This window comes from Vidua chalybeata, chromosome 3 (genome assembly GCF_026979565.1).
Source record: "Vidua chalybeata isolate OUT-0048 chromosome 3, bVidCha1 merged haplotype, whole genome shotgun sequence".
Classification (NCBI taxonomy): Eukaryota; Metazoa; Chordata; class Aves; order Passeriformes; family Viduidae; genus Vidua; species Vidua chalybeata.
In genome coordinates this window covers 104,534,813-104,550,808 of record NC_071532.1, presented here as the reverse complement: position 1 = coordinate 104,550,808, position 15,996 = coordinate 104,534,813, and the positions used below count along the sequence as shown (strand labels likewise).

Sequence of the window (15,996 nt, the reverse complement as noted above, 5' to 3'; positions counted from 1 at the left end):
TAGCCCTTGGCTATTGTGCTCTCTGTGGACCCAAGTCCACTATTTCAGACGCAGCCATCATGGCCAGATGCCTCCATTACATTTGGGACAGGCTGTTTATTTGGGAGGAATGTGGGCAAAGAAAAGGCACAGGGGTAGCAAAGAAGCAAGGGCAGGAAGTGCAGTTGTCTGTGGAGAGTGAAATGTGTCCCCAGAGCTCGGTCTGCAGCTAACACAACACCCTCAAGCACAGACACACAGTCCTCTGTAGACATTACATGTAATTAAAAGCACGGTCAAAGGCTCTTTTCCATCCTTGAATTTGCCTTTATGAAACCGATGATAATTTGTTAGTTTCTAGGAGCTCTTCTTCAAAAACTACACTCCCATTCAATTTCCTAACTTTTTACTGAAAACTAATCTCAACACACTAGTCTAGCACTGAAGCCTCAATTTCTGCCTGAAAACTTACACTTCTATGCTGCCTGACCCATACAAACCTTCAATAACTAAGTCAGCCCTTTCAAAGCACCTGAACCACCCATCTCCTACCCCCATTGAAGCTTTTTCCTTCTTTGCCTCTCTTCCTACATAAATCCTCAAGGATCTTGTCTCCAAGTCTCAGGCCCACAATTTCTAGTGGCTCAAGTCTGAGCACATTTCCTCTGGAGGTAGTGCAAAGTTACTCCTAAATCAACCAAAAATGTTCAGCAAAATCAGCAAGAGGTACTTCCCCTTAGAAGTCCCACACAACACATACTTATGTAGCTTCAGATATTTTCCAATGCATTCACCAACAGCAAAGGTCACAGAAAACTTCAGAATGTTTTAGGCAGGGCAAGTTAACACAGAGGAGTTATTATTTATTTATTATTTGTAGTATTCATCTTATTTATGACAAAAAGGCAGTATACACATGAACATTCTGAATTCCAAACACATGAAACTGGTTCTCTATAACTTTTGTGAATTAAAAATAATCACAGTCATCAATGATACAGTATAAATACAATAATATAAAAAAGATAAACATTACTTTCAAATTGAATTTCAGCAAAAAAAATTATTCCTAAAGAAAGTACTGCATTTGTTCAGCATTATGCTCATGCTAGAACAAATAGGAGAACATCTAAACTTCTACATCCTAAATAACTGACAACTTCTTCCAACTAGGTTCTGAGTATAGATTCTCCTCCTTAAAAGAAAAATGTTTTAACAGCAGAGGTACACACCAGAGAAAGAAGACTGGGCATAAAATACACAGCCAGGCCTCCCAGCAACTTAATCTAATGATCGTAACACATCCTTGTAATGCACTTTTGAGAATCTGCATCAACAGTGGCAACAAGACATTCTTTATATTTACAGATGCAGTATAATCCTGAAATACTTTCAATTATCTGATTTTTACTTGAAGATTTTTGAGCATCAGACCTTCAGTAAAAGAATTACTATCATGAGCTAGTCTCATTACAAGTTGAAAACAAAACATACGTTCTTGCAAATAAATTTTAACATTTGCAATTTGCAAAACATAAAAATAGTACACACAGCCATTTATTTTTTTCTTATTCATACATCATTTCTAGGCTCCATTTTGTAACATTAGAGAAGCAATACTCTACAACTACATACAAGTTAAAGCACAATATACATAAGCAAAAAAACCATCTACTTAAAACATGTAAGTTGTGTACTACTGTACACAACACGTCTGCATTTAGGGTATCCAAATGATTTTTAAAAAGAACATATGCCCAAGATCCTACTTTTCCAACTGAAAGACAGCCAGAAGTTAGAATCAGTATTAGTGTCAGTGCCTCTACGTGGTACTACAATGAACCAGCACAGCAAGTGCAAAGTCATCACTCAACATGAGTAATGTTGCACAATACAATCTTTGTGTTTTATACTAACAGCCAGGAATATGTCTAACTAGTGACAAAGAATGTGCCAGGTAAGCTTACAATTTTAGCAGGACAACCTTGAAATTCTGAAATATAAAGAAACAATGCAATAGAAAGAAAACAATCACAAATGGTTACAACACCCACCCCTTTTTTCTAATCACTATATTAACATAACATTACTGATATTTTAAATAGTATTTACTTGAGGAATTTTATCTTACACATTTTGTGATTTGTTAGTAATGGGCATTTTTTACTTGTACAATGAAAATATTAAAAGCTTCAAGAATAATTCACCAGCAGAGTGAACCTTGTAAAGATCAGCTGGCATTGTCTCACCTCTTATTTATTTGACTCTCCCAGACATATCTCTCTTACTGGAAAAAAAAAAATCTGTTTTCCAGATAAAGCTTTCAGGTTTTCACATAAATACATTGTGACATGGAGGGGGTGAGAGGGGGGGACAGGGGCTCAAAGGGCATGTGTGTTGTTAAACCTTGTTTACTTCTAGAGATCCATAAGATATGTTTTCTACCATTAGGGTTGTATTCATTTTCTCACTGAAATTCAAACAATCACAGAGCATACAAAGGAAACCCCTCATTGCTTCAGGACTCTTCATACTTTGTCCAAACAAGGGAGGAAGGAGGTGAAGGCACAAAATAAAATAAACAAATATATCAAAAAAACAGCTGACAAATTCTTACCATTTCAGATTAGATCCTGAAAAAAACTACCTTTCTAAGAAAACTACCCTTCTAAGTATTACCATCACTTTTCAATTTTGAAATTTCCTTCTCCCATAAAGGAGAAAAAAAGAAAAGGTTCTGAATGCTTCCCTTTAAGATATAAACAATATTTTGTGTAAACTTTACAGTGTGTGGACTAAGCACCTGGAGAAAACTCCCTCTCTTCATTGTGGCAGATGGGGAGGAAGATGAAGAAGTATCAGTGGAACACACGTTAGGCAGTGAAAAATCCCAAAATGATGCAACTCAGATACTAAGAGAACCTTCAAAAGGGGCAATAACATCTGTACATCAAGAACTAATTGAAAATAACCTAATGCATGTCTCTCCCATAAATGGAGATCCAGATTTTTGGCTTCATCGTAGTAAACACTGAAACTTTTCTCACATAGAAACTCTGGAATCAGAACCAAAGAAAATAATATGTCTGGCATCTTTGTTTTCTGAACATCCAAAACATGGAGACATCACCCTGTAAACCAGATGTTACTGCAAATAAATATTATATATATATACATACAAAAACTTCAAGAGCATTCCAACAAAAAGGCTGTTTGGTTTATTCTGCTTTGAAGTAGTGCTTTTCTAACTGCAATCTACTGATCATTCAACTAATTCTTTGACAGCAATTTCACACACTGTCTTTCCAGACTGTAGAACATCAGAATCACAAGCCTCAGCCAGTGTTTCTGCTAGCAGATTTACTTTGTGTTATGACAACTCTACTTTTCTTGTCGTCATAATGCTGAAAAAATCCCATCTTCACAGTACTGTCCATCTTTTGTAGGTTTTCCTTCCTTTCAGTGATACGGAGTTGTAAACTCAGATCCTTTGTTAATGATATTCCACCAGCCACTTACACTCTCTTCTTTGAAACTTTTTTATATCTAATGCTGTGCTTCAAAAGGCTTTTTTCTTTCTCTTCTTTGCCCGACTTCTGTCAGCAAAATCAGAATTGTTATCATAATTATATTCTGGTTCACAAAGGGAAGCACAGTAACTAGAATCTGGCCACTTCACTTGCAATTCCTTTTTCTGATTAGAGTCTGTCAACTACAATGGGACAGCACCTACTGTGAGAGCAGACTGCATGGCCTGCAGCAATTAAGGCATCAGATAGATTGCTATCCTCACACAAAACATCCACCTCTAACTTCATTTCAGAGCCATAGTGGATAAAATGAAATATCAGACCTGGTTTATGAAGAAGCTGCTGAAACAAAAGTATAGCTTCCTCACTCCAGTGTTCCCCCTTGCCAGGAATTGTATCATGCAAAGAGCAAGAGTGTGCCAAGCGTGGCAAGTATAACAGACTTTCTGGAACAACTTTAAGTTTATGGATATCAGAATAAGGTATGGTCCTCAGAAAGCCATAATCAATAAATGTAAGAACAACAGACTGACCTGTTACTTCACTAATTTCTGCCCTGTACCACTCTGCTTCCTGCCCAAACTCGATCAAGCAGCTAGCACCAGGAATCACAAGTTCTTCTGGCAGAGCTGGCAAGTTGTCAGGAAGGTCAGAGAGCAGCAAGGACAAGTTTCGCATGCAGTCAAAGAAGATTTCAAACTGGATGCTGAAGTTTGAAGGATCAGTAACTGCAGTTGCACACCCAGGATATGTTCTGCCACTACGCAGCAGCATCCACATGACTGAATTTATCTTGAATGACATATCAAACTCCTTACAGTTTGCATTACTGTATTTTTCTGGTCCAGCAATTGTCCAACAATGACTTAAGAGCTGGTTCAAATACTCCTGAAGTGTAACTTCCCCTACTAAAATATCTACCTCCCAGATATCAGATGATTTCAAGTATCTCAAAAACAAGATCCTTATTTCACAATCTAGAAGTGCATTTACTACATGGTCTAAGTGTATTTTCTTCAGGTTTTTAGAACAAATCCACCTACAATAAACAGCTTGTTTAGGAATACTTTTAATCTCATCACTGAGCATCTTTGCATTATTTAAGGACACCATCTCACACATGCCATAATCCACGAAAAAAACTAGCATTAACTTTTCCCTGACAAATTTCTTTACTACTTTTGATCGATTCCATTTTAAGTTCCTTTCAGACTGTGTAATGCATTCCAGTCCCTGTTCAATGTCATCCACTCTAAGCAAATCACTTCTTTGTGCTTCTTTGTCAAGCATTACGTTTAACTCATGTAGTATTTGCAGATTTTTAAGTAACTGTACATAAAATTCTCCATTCTTTGAAATATTAACTACTTCCGCTGCTTCTACTTGTCCAGAATTTAAAACCTGATGAAGGAGACTTAAGGGTTTTACAGAAGTATTTTTCATCCCAGCAGCCTTGGTTTTATTTTGACCACCTAAACTGTTCTTAGACTTTCGAGGATTACCATTTTGTTTAGGCTTATTTTCCAAAGAAAATACCCATGTGCTATTCCACCTTATGCTGTTTATTTTATGCAAAAGGCTGTTAGACAAAGACTCTCCATCACAAATTACATCTATTTCCCATTTTTCTCCATGTTGCTGTAAGAACTTGCAAGCTACTGGCTTGTCACTTACTGTTCTTGCAAAATATGCAGCATTTTCTTTAGTCCAGCTTTCACCAGGAACACTTTTTACACTGCTAAGGAAACAATGAACACTAAACCTTGGCAGAGTTAAGAACTTTTCTGGAATCCTGCAGATTTTTGATGAACTTACAACTGCAGCATTACCATAGTCAATAAATTCTACCTCATAGGAGTTTCCTGATTTCAGAGTTTTAATAACTGCTCTATAGTAAAAACAATCAGCATCGTGCTCTGCAACAATGAGATCCCCTACCATGAGTTCATTTAAGCAATTTTCCTGACCTCTATTCTCCAAGCTTTCATTTAGATCGTCTGCTAGTTTTATTATTAAGTTTTCATCCTCTGCAAAGTGAACATAGAAACTTGATGGACTATTCATGTGAGAAATATAACCCGCTACTTCGGTATTCACCTGGATATCACGTTGAGGAAGACTGATTAATGTAGGTATATTTTTATTACTCCTTTCCTGTTGACTTGTACAATTTGGTCTTTCATTCTGAGATTCGGATAGAGCATTTACAGTTATTTCCTTTGAACGTAAAGCAGAATAAGAGAGGGAGTGAGAAGCAGGTTGTCCAATCCAAGGTTCCTCTCCATTCTCCAGAAGAGCACTGAAAGTATTTCTAAAACGTTGCTCTTTGCTGGCCTGTAAAGTTTGCTGTTTTGAGAATCCACTACACAACTTTGGTGTGCTACATGCAGTTTGCTCTTCATCTCCAAAATTCTCACCAGTATCTGCCTGGTAATACTCATAATAGGCTTGGCATTTCACTTCAGTTTTCAATTTAAGTATTTCAGGATCTTTAACACTGACTTCACTAATTTCTTTGTCATCTTTCATGCAACATATCCCTCCTTCATTACTTCTAAATTGTTCCGTACTGCTCTCCTGTGCCAACTCTTCCAATACCTTTTCTTTAATTTTCTGACTTACTTTGAGCTGTCCATCATACAACTCCACAACAATCTTTCCATCTGGTTCTCTGGATAAAATTACAGCCTTCAGCAGTTTACCAAGGAATGTTTTCACAAACCATGTAGTAATTTTTGCTGGAAATTCTGCCCCCCTAAGATCTGACAGACAGAATTTAATAGCTTGCATGGGTGTGAATAGTAGGTCAGTGGCAGAATCTGGAATAGGCATCAACTGGTCTTTCTCCACCATACTCCTATTTCCAAAATCCACATAGTCAACCAACAGAAAGGACGTTGATTCCACAGGAAAAGCCAAAGCTCTGTAAAAGAGACCATCTTCCACATATTTGGCTATACAGAGTCGCGTATTGCCATGATAATTTGCATTACTTGACATTTTACTTATGTCACTAACCTTCTTCATCAATGCCTCAAGAGTTTCAGAGTTGCGGTTAAGCTGACAATAGAATTCTGAAGGACTGTTTATGTGAGTTATATAAACATCCTCCTCACTTCCAATTTTTATATTAAAAGATGAATAGCAAAAACTGTACAGAGAACCCAAAGATGAAAGGTTTCTCAGTCCAACATGTTCAGGCTGGGTGAGACCACATTCACTGAGGAATTCCTCTACACTATTAAGTGGAGTCTGTAAGTCAACTACATTGCATAAATAGTTGGGGTTCACAAGAACAACAGCATAAACGGTGCAGGTCAGTGGTCCTCTAGAAGAAGAAATGAAGGCTTCAAATTGTCTATGCACTTCTTCAGACCAATTAATTGAGTCAGTCTGTAAGACCACATTTTTAAGGCCACATCTAAATGCTTGACTCTCTAGAGTTAGGAAATCTGGAAGAACACCCTGTACATCTTTAAGTGAAACTCTTTCCTGGTAACCATAGTCTACAAAAACCACATCAACTTCATTTGTGGATACCTCCTGCACAACAGTTGCTCTATACCACTTCCCATCTTTGGGATACTTAACAACACAGGCAGCCTGTCCAGTTTTGTAAGGACTGGTATGATCTTTATAGTATGTCTGAATTTGTCCCATCAAATTATTTAGCTCAGGCAGTTTGCTTTGCAGTTGACATGAAAAATCTGCTGGGGAAAAAATGCAAGAACACACCACTTCATTAACAGCTCCTGGTTTAAACACAAGGTCCTTATAAACTAATTTTTCTTCACATAGTGATTTATGCATTTTAGAGACAGCACCTTCTCCTAAACAGGATGGCACAACAGATTCTCTAGGCACTGGCGGCATGTTTAGTGATTTTTCCTTCTGAAGTATGTCTCCATTTCCAGACACCTTATTTTTGCAAGTATTACTGGTGTTCTCTGCATTGATTTTTTCTTTTTTACATTTGAGGTGATTCCCGTTGTGCCGCTTTTTTGCTGCCTTTAGAACAGAATCTGGTGGCTTTAGCCGATATTCAGCATAACCAGCTTGAACCATACATGTGGCAACGTTTCCTTGCAGGAAACCAGTATGACACTGCACATTAACAACGTACTTGTTGTTTTGCTTTCCAACTACATGAAGTAGCAGTGGTTTGTTCAACACCACATTTTTAAAGAAATCAGTTTCTTTTTTAACCCACACACCATCAACAGGAAATGTACAAGCAAGGGAACAACACATAGCTAAAGCTGGTAAATCAGAAAACTCGGGAAGCAATGTTTTCACATACTGACAAGGTATAGTATCTGTATTTCCAAAATCCAAAAAGTAAACCATAATGCTAACACGAAACACTTTTGTGACAACACCCCGGTAATAACACCCATCCTTGCTGTACCGGGCACAGCACAGCAACCCAGGTTCTGGCTTTTTAAGGATCATCTCATCATCTCTATACTGACTGTATGTGCAGGCAATGTTTTTCATCAAGGCATGAAACTCATTCTGGTATCTACCCATTTGAATCCAAAAGTCGGATGGATTTATGACATATACTACAAAAGCTCCATAAAAAGAGTTCATTTGCATTTCTACTCTCTTGCAGTGGCTGAAGAAAGAAATGTCCCATTCAGGTAAGCAGGTTTTTTTATCTTTGTTTCCAGAGTAATTCTTAAATGAATTGTTTCTCTCAGGACTTAGTTTGTGGTTTAGTGCAATACTTCTGGTTTTTGTTTCCAAAAGTGAGACACATGGTGCAGCTGTCTCATTCTGGTTTTCTGGATGCTCAGCATTAATTCCAAGATTTTGTTTCTGCAGAGTTATATAATACAAGCGTTCCGTGTTATTGTATAAATCAATTTGGACACACACAGAAGTTTGTCCTATTAAGGCTTGTGTAAGTTCCTTGAGCTGAAATTCTATTACTGTTTCATCCTGACTACCAAAACAAGACAGCGTACATGGAAATGAAATCATTGGTAATGTCATGAACTCAGCTTTCAGTTTCCAAACACAACTAGGTGGCACAGCTTCAATAATGCCAAAATCCATAAACCAGACCTCCACGTGGTCAGAGAGAAGTTGTTTTATCACTCCTCTATGCCACTGTCCGTTTTGCCTCTTGGCAGCACAGAGCAGCCCAAAACTATCACAAGACGTAGTATTTCCTCCAACAAGAGCTTCATAGTACAAATGCATAGCTCCTGTCAAACATTCCAGCTCTTTCTGCCATTTCTGTATCTGACAATAAAATTTATTTGGGCTTCCTGCACCAGTTATTTTTACATTTTCTTTACTACCAACGGGTAGACATGGAAAGAGTTGATCTGGAATGTGCCAAAAATCTGTTGGTTTCTCAGAATTATTTAAGGTAAGTAACTCCCTGAATGGATACTCCTGTGTTAACAGTTGTGGCATTCTCTTACAAAGTATTCCTTGGGGCAATGCTCTTAAAGTCTCTACAACAAGACAAAATGAATCTCCATCAATAAATTTACCTAGCTGCAGTTCAAGAACATCAGCAATAATCTTAGGCACTTCTAGAATAAACAGCTGATATGGTGTAACAGCCTTCACACGACCAGTGATCTGTAATCCTACCAGAGATGAAAAATAGTTAACGGCTTTTGGACTCCATTTTTCTCCAAGAGGAAGTATGCTTGCAAAAACACCCAAAACCACCTTTGGAGGCAGCTGAAACAATTTATCACTAGCAGCAGCAAGATGCGTTTCCTCAACAGCCAACACAAGCCCAGTGTCTATAAGAAAAGTCTCACAGATATTCCCTTTCTTTCTCAGAACTCTTCCTCTATGCCATTCTCCTTCTGTGTCTTCCACCAAGCAAGATCCACCAATACAGATATCATCTTTTACTTTGAACACACGCTGTATTTCATTTTGTAGTATGAAATAGTCAAGCTCACATCCTACGTTGTATTGAGCCTGGAACATTATAACCAAGCACTCAGGATGGCATTCTACATGAGTTATCTTCAATTTCTTATCTACTGAGTCTGGTGAAGGAGTCAGAGATTCCATCTTGTCTGCAAAGAAAAAGAGTATCATCATCTTGATAATTTTCTGTATTTTTTCTTTGCAACTAATTCCTTACATGATGTTTCTTTTCAAAATAGTTTAACAGCGTATTATTAAAATTCTGGCTAGAACATATACTAAGCATTCAAGAATGTCATGTTTTAGGCAACTGGGATACACTCCACGCAATTCTCTTAGCAAAGACACGCTCAGATAACATGAAAAAAAGTACCTCTGGATTCACTCACATGGCAACAGACTGGTTCTATCACTTGAGATTAATTTTTAACCAAAATGTTGCTCCCACAATAACACCTAGGTATTCTGGTGTGTTTCTCTTTGCTTTTAGTATGTAAAAGACCAAGGACTCATCCCCTACTCACCCTGCATTTTTCTGTCTAAATCACTTCTTCAAATCACTGACAATTTATAGCTCCACGCTCTACTGTTTACTCTGGCTGTCTGTACCAATACCATATTTAAGGTTCTCATAACTGCAAGGACATACTGATATTATCATCTATGTGCAACATTTCTGCACTGCTCATCAAGTAACAACTCTGCCAGGTGTGTTTTGTATGGTCTCAACACACCGATTTTGACAGTTTAAATATCTTCAAAACATTCAGATACTTTTCTGATCTATAATTCAGTCTTGAAGCTCAACTTCCAGTTTAATTCATATGTCAAGAATTCAGTGAATCTGTGACTTCACACTGTGTACAAAGGCTGTGTATGACCATAACTGAATCAAGCAATTCCATTAAATGAACTGCTGTTCAAACAAAGCAATTTGAGGTAGACAACATCAAATGCAAAGACAGTGGATAAATACTCAAGGATAGTCTGGACAAAGATAACTTTGATTTATTAATTTTTATGTAAAGCTGGAACTTAAACTCTCAGTTTCAACTACAAGGTTTTAGGGCAAGATCCCCTTAGCCTGCAAAAAATCTCCAGTGAAACTGTCATGATAGTTTTCATCATAACCATACATGAAGTAGTTAGTGAATACACAACCTGTCTTCAGAAAAAATATTGATCCCTATCATTGTAGTTCACAAAAAAATTAACCTCCCCCAAAAAAACACAAAAAAAAACCCAAAAACCAAAACAAAGAAAAAAAAAAACAAAAAAAACAACCCTCTAATAAATAAATGAGCATCCCTACTGTAAAGCAGTAGGGCAGAAGGATGAAGGATGCATAACTTCTAAAACCAACAAAAAAAAAAACAACCCCAAAAATAACAAAACCGCTGGACAAAAAAAAAAAAAAAAAACAAACAAACAAACAAAAAAACCCTCCCAGTAAAAGCAGTATCAAACCCAGATCTGACAAATTCCTGCTTGCTGCTCCTTGGGAACAAGGCCCCTTTCTTCCACCTTCCCCTGTAACAGAAAGTGAAAATCTGGGTGCTTTTAATGAAAGAAAACAGTCTTAAGGAATTGGTTCTGTCTGCCTGGAAGAAACATTTGATCACTACAAAGACTTAAACTTTAGAAGGGGCCTGACACTGATCCCTTTTTTCCCCCCTTCACTGAAACTATGCCCTATTTGCACTAACACATAACAAAATAAAACTATTTGTGCATTAATGCTTGTCTGTTATCTTAGCCTGAGTAACAGCATCACACTGACACAGCCACATTTCTACAGTTGACAAAATGGCCTTTTCCTGTTTACTCACCTTTCCACCTTCATTAGAAACACGTCTTCTAAAGGAAACACAGCCCAATAATTGACAACTATGTACCTCTCTACGAGAAAGAATGGTAGAAAAATAATTAGAAAAATACACATCAGCTAAATTCTTGTACTACTTCTCTTACTGAGAGCACCCCTGAAGATAAAGTCTTTGTGGTGTTTCTTGACAAGAAGCTCAACATGAGCCAGCACTGCCCACTCACAGTCCAGGAAACCAAACACAACCTGGGCTGCACCAAAGGCAGCGTGGGCAGCAGGTCCAGGGAGGCGATTCTGCCCCTCTGCCCTGCCCTACCAAGACCCCACCTGCAGTGCTGCACCCAGCTCTGGGATCCCCAGCACAGGAAGAACATGGACCTGTTGGAGCGAGCTCAGAAGGGGCCACAGAAATGAGGGCTGGAGCATCTTTCCTATGGAGATAGGCTAAAGGAGCTGGGCTGTTCATCCTGAAAAAGTGACAGCTCCTTAGGGACCTTACAATATCTAAAGGAGATGGAAAGAGACTTTTTACAAGGGCATGAGAAAATAGGAAAAGGGAGAATGTCTTTTAACTGAAAGGGGGTAGGTTTAGATTAGATACTACAAAGAAATATTTTATGGTGAAGGTGGTGAAGCACTGGAATGGGTTATGCAGAGAAGCTGTGGATGTCCCATCCCTGGAAGTGTTCAAGCCCAGATTGGATGGCACTCTGAGGAACCTGGTGCAATACAAGGTGTCTCTGCCCATGGCGGAGGGGGGGGGGGGGGGAAGTTAAACTGGATGAACTTCAGAAGTTCCTTCCAACACAAACCATTCTGCAATTCTCCAAATCCTCCTCCTGCCTGATAAACGCACATTGGAAAAGTTCATCATACTCAGTTGAACTACAATGTAAAGATTACAAAAAACAAAATTACAAAACTGAAAAAACTGAATCTACCCTCCTAAAATCACGCTCTGGCTATACTTCCATCACTGAAGCTCAAAAAACCAAACCAATCAGAAGAACACCACACAAGCACCTACCACCTTCTTCCTAAGCAGGAGTGGTCACACATTTGTACTTGCTTGCAACTCTTCAGCCACCAAAATGCATACTTCTATCATGCACCACTAACTTAAAGATAACTCATGCCAAAACAAAAGGATTTTTAAATGCAACCAAATGCAAGACACAAAATTCACGCTGAGTTGCCGGTGCTCCAAAGCAGACACTCTGACCGGCGGTGTCTGGCACCGCACTCACCTAAGAGGAGCCGGACACGGGCAGGCCGGTCACGGGCAGAGGCTACGGCCGCCCAGGGCGATCGGGGAGCGGAGCACCCTGGAGCACCCTCCAGCACCCTCCAGCAGCCGCCGCAGCCGCCTCACCGCCCGCGGGCGGCAGCGCCGAGCCAGACCCGGCAGCGCTGCACGCCCAAAATGGCGGCGCGAAGCGCGGCCGGAACGTGCTGTCCGGGAACGCGCGTGCGCAGCGGCACCGCCCGGCACTTTCGCGCCTCGGACGTGGCGCTCGGGAGGGCCCGGGGTGAGTCCCGGGATCCCCGGTTCGAGTCCCGGTCCCGCCTTCCCGCGGGCACTGTGGCCTGGTTCGCTTTCCTTCTCGAGTTGTGCTTTACTTGTTTGTTCGCCTGCTTGCTTCTCATTGTTTTTCCTTTGTGTATGCACGTTGCAGGTGTCCTACTTTTAGAATGTCGCCTGAGAACAGTGCCCGTGGGTCACAGAAGACACTGGAGCTGCCTGAAGAGGATTTGAGAGCTCTTATTCTTCCCCATTAGCAGAAAGTAATTCCCTAGGCTTAGAAAAGTACATCTTAACAGAGGGTAAAGTGCTGCCTCACTTGTTTTTGCATGTATGTCAAATTTTATTTTTTTCTTAGGGGGTTAGAGGCAGTGTTATTTTGTTTTATTTGGGGTTATTTTACTAAGAGTATAAGCTGAGGTGGTTGCAACAAGAAAGCTTGATGTGGAGTATAATCCTGTAAATATCCACATGATGGTATGTCCATAACTGACTGCACTCTAGAAAGAGTTCAGGTGTATATAATAATTTGGAAGGGTTTATCTTCAGTTTTTGTGCTTTGTTTTCTCAAAATGTCAGCATTGCTGCACCATAGTTGCACTTTGCAAAGTTAAGAGAGAAAAAGTTGGGTTTGCAGTACTTGAAGATGTAGAAATCCCCAATCCTATAAATAGCTGTAGAATTATTGGTTTTCACTGTTATGTGTTAACTTTTGCAAATTATTATTAATAACAGTTTATAATTACTTTTACTTTTAAATAATAGTATAATTTGTCTGTTTTTGTGGCCAGTCCTCTGACCATGTGTCCCAAAGACAGCTATTATATTAAAATTGGTATAATATATGGTTAAAGTGGTATGTAGCTACTTGCACTAACCCTGACAATTACAGGAGCTCCTAATTTGTTTTTGTGGGTAAACCATCATGTTTATCAGGGTCAAGAATTTGTAAGAGCTGCTCAGAACAAAGGTTATAGAAGGCTATCATTGATGGAACTTCAATTTCACGTTTCTGGATGTCTAGTTTATCAATGTAGTTTTGCTTAGTGTCAGATGATCAGACTTTACATGCGTAGCCTAGTTAGTCAGAGTTATGTAAGAATAGGCTTCATTTGTACCATATTAAGAGAGGGAAGATAAAACTAGATCTTTTGAAGAAGTTAGATTCTTGCAAGATTGGAAATCTGGAACCCAAGGTTCTGTATTGTGTTAGCATTCTGTACACTGTGAAGGGAAAGTGTTACTTAAGACTGGGCAGTTCAGAAGCCTCTGGTACTAGATAAGGAACAATCTAGAATTTCTGAGTACAAAATGCTACAACAGGCTGTGGGGTGTGGTTATGTTTTTCCTGGTAATTCAGGTTGAAGTTAGTCCTAAATGCTACCACTGCTTTTTTAAGGGCACCTACATTTTTTCCTACTAAAATTACAGTGGTGATGGCAGCTGTAATAGTGACCTTCTGGTTAGAGCACTCAGAAATGTAATCTTGCAGCTTGATCTGCTTTTAAAAATGTGTGCCATTTCCCTTCAGAGTGCCTTAACCATGGGCAGTTACTCATGGTGGAACACAGCGTGACCAGCTTGCCTCAGGTTGTGCTGGGATGTAGGATGGGGATGTGGGGGAAGGAAAAACAGAAGTCAGAACCAGACAATCTGACAGGTACGATAGGATGCTGGAGCTTTCTTGCATTTTCTGGAAGGAAAAAAAGAACTTTTTTGCTAGTTATGAGTTTGTTCCAAAATTTATTTGAAATTTACGTAATTACAGACAGTGAGAGAACATGTCTTTTCTGACACTGCAGTGGGGGTGGTGTTTGATACACTTTGCTCAGGAGTAGTATGATTTTTATTTTTTTTTTCTCACAGGCTTGATAACCACATTGGAAAGTGTCAAGTAGGCATAAAACACTGCCAGATGTCAGAAGTGAGGTCCTTCAATAACATTTGAGCCACGAAGAGTGGCTATAGGTCACTGGCAGCAATCAGGAAGCATGCAATAGCCCAAAGCAGAAATCAGTGTTGCAATATCCCAGAACATCCTTATCGAAAACTTTAGCAAACTTGCAAAACCTACTCAGTGTTTACATTTGAATTGCAGATGTTTTAAAATGCTGCTGCAACTACACAATCCACATTGATTAATACTAGATCTCGGGGGGGTTTTCCACTGTTGTGTACTATGAAAATAACGTGGCTAACTCTGAGTTTTCATATTTTTCACTTTATTGAACTTAGAAAATTTTGTGTTGTTGTTATTCCCAATGTTTTCCTTCCTTGTCATTATTGTGAGGAACTAATTAAATATTTTTGCTGTTTTATCCAGTATGGAAGGTTAACAAACTCTAGTAAGTCATTTTTATATTTCATTGATAAAAATAAAATACAATTGAAAAGTAATTCTGCTGTGTGAAGCTTTACTCTCTTAACAAATCTTGACTAAGATAAAACCCCAAAAGTGAACCTCAGGTTGTTCTTTCTCTATATCAAACTACTGAACAGGATTTCTTCCAAAATATATCTGTGTCCACTCAGAAATGCTTTCTTACCAGGAAGATTCTGCTGTGACTATGTATATGCTTTAAAATAGCTAATGAAAACCTAAAATTAAAAAAGCCTTCTGTGCTCATGCGAGGACGAAGTATAATATTAAGAAAGTAAAAATTTTCTTCAGAATATCATAAATGAAGCTCTACTGCCAGCTGCCTGCCAGGACCTAGAACATAGGACTGTGTGAGTGAGCACGTTGTTGAACTCAGATAATACCTGATCACCATTCTAGCTAACTTCCAACATCTAGGAAAACTGGTTTTGAGGGCAGGGAACATACAGCAAAGTTATTATTTATTGTGAAGACTTAGGGGCATACTGAAAAATAGTACCCAAAGGGTGGGTTTTGGATAATGTGGACATTCATCACCCAGTCTAAACACCAAAAGTAGTCTGCAGACTTCTTAAATTGTTCTTGGTAGGTGGTAAATATGAGTTTGCTTTGATTTGAGCAGTAGAAAAATGGCAGATAAAAGTTGCAATCTGTAGGATACTATATAAAAAGGAGGAGAGGAACTATCAGCATCTTCTCTTCTGTTAGAGTTTTGTTTTAAAAGTGAGTCTTACTGAATTCTTGGGGGGGGGGGGGGGGGGAACCCAAAATCAGGTAACCACCTGTTTCCAAGGAAGGCAGGAGGCACAAACTACAAGAGGATGAGAATATCTCCCCAGTGTAGAAATAGGAAAGG

The 15,996-nt window shown here is 39.0% G+C and overlaps 1 protein-coding gene and 1 long non-coding RNA gene across 3 annotated transcripts; one reads left to right on the top strand and one right to left on the bottom strand.

The window, feature by feature from the left end:
• Nucleotides 1-3,482: 3,482 nt before the first annotated feature.
• On the bottom strand, nucleotides 3,483-12,570 carry TDRD15 (tudor domain containing 15). Of its 2 annotated transcripts, XM_053939673.1 has the most exons (4): nucleotides 12,486-12,558; nucleotides 12,051-12,123; nucleotides 11,243-11,312; nucleotides 3,483-9,562 (listed from the first exon to the last, which is right to left on the bottom strand). In XM_053939673.1, exon 4 carries the CDS (start codon nucleotides 9,555-9,557, stop codon nucleotides 3,678-3,680), a length of 5,880 nt encoding a protein of 1,959 aa, XP_053795648.1. In that variant the 5' UTR covers nucleotides 9,558-9,562; nucleotides 11,243-11,312; nucleotides 12,051-12,123; nucleotides 12,486-12,558; the 3' UTR covers nucleotides 3,483-3,677. The 2 variants fall into 2 exon arrangements, with proteins under 2 accessions (XP_053795648.1, XP_053795647.1); XM_053939672.1 differs by lacking the exon at nucleotides 12,051-12,123 and having other exon boundaries at nucleotides 12,486-12,570.
• Nucleotides 12,571-12,775: 205 nt separating this feature from the next.
• On the top strand, nucleotides 12,776-15,100 carry LOC128786090 (uncharacterized). The gene is made up of 3 exons (XR_008430173.1): nucleotides 12,776-12,828; nucleotides 12,915-13,062; nucleotides 14,627-15,100. It is a non-coding gene; the product is annotated as an uncharacterized LOC128786090 (long non-coding RNA).
• Nucleotides 15,101-15,996: the final 896 nt, after the last annotated feature.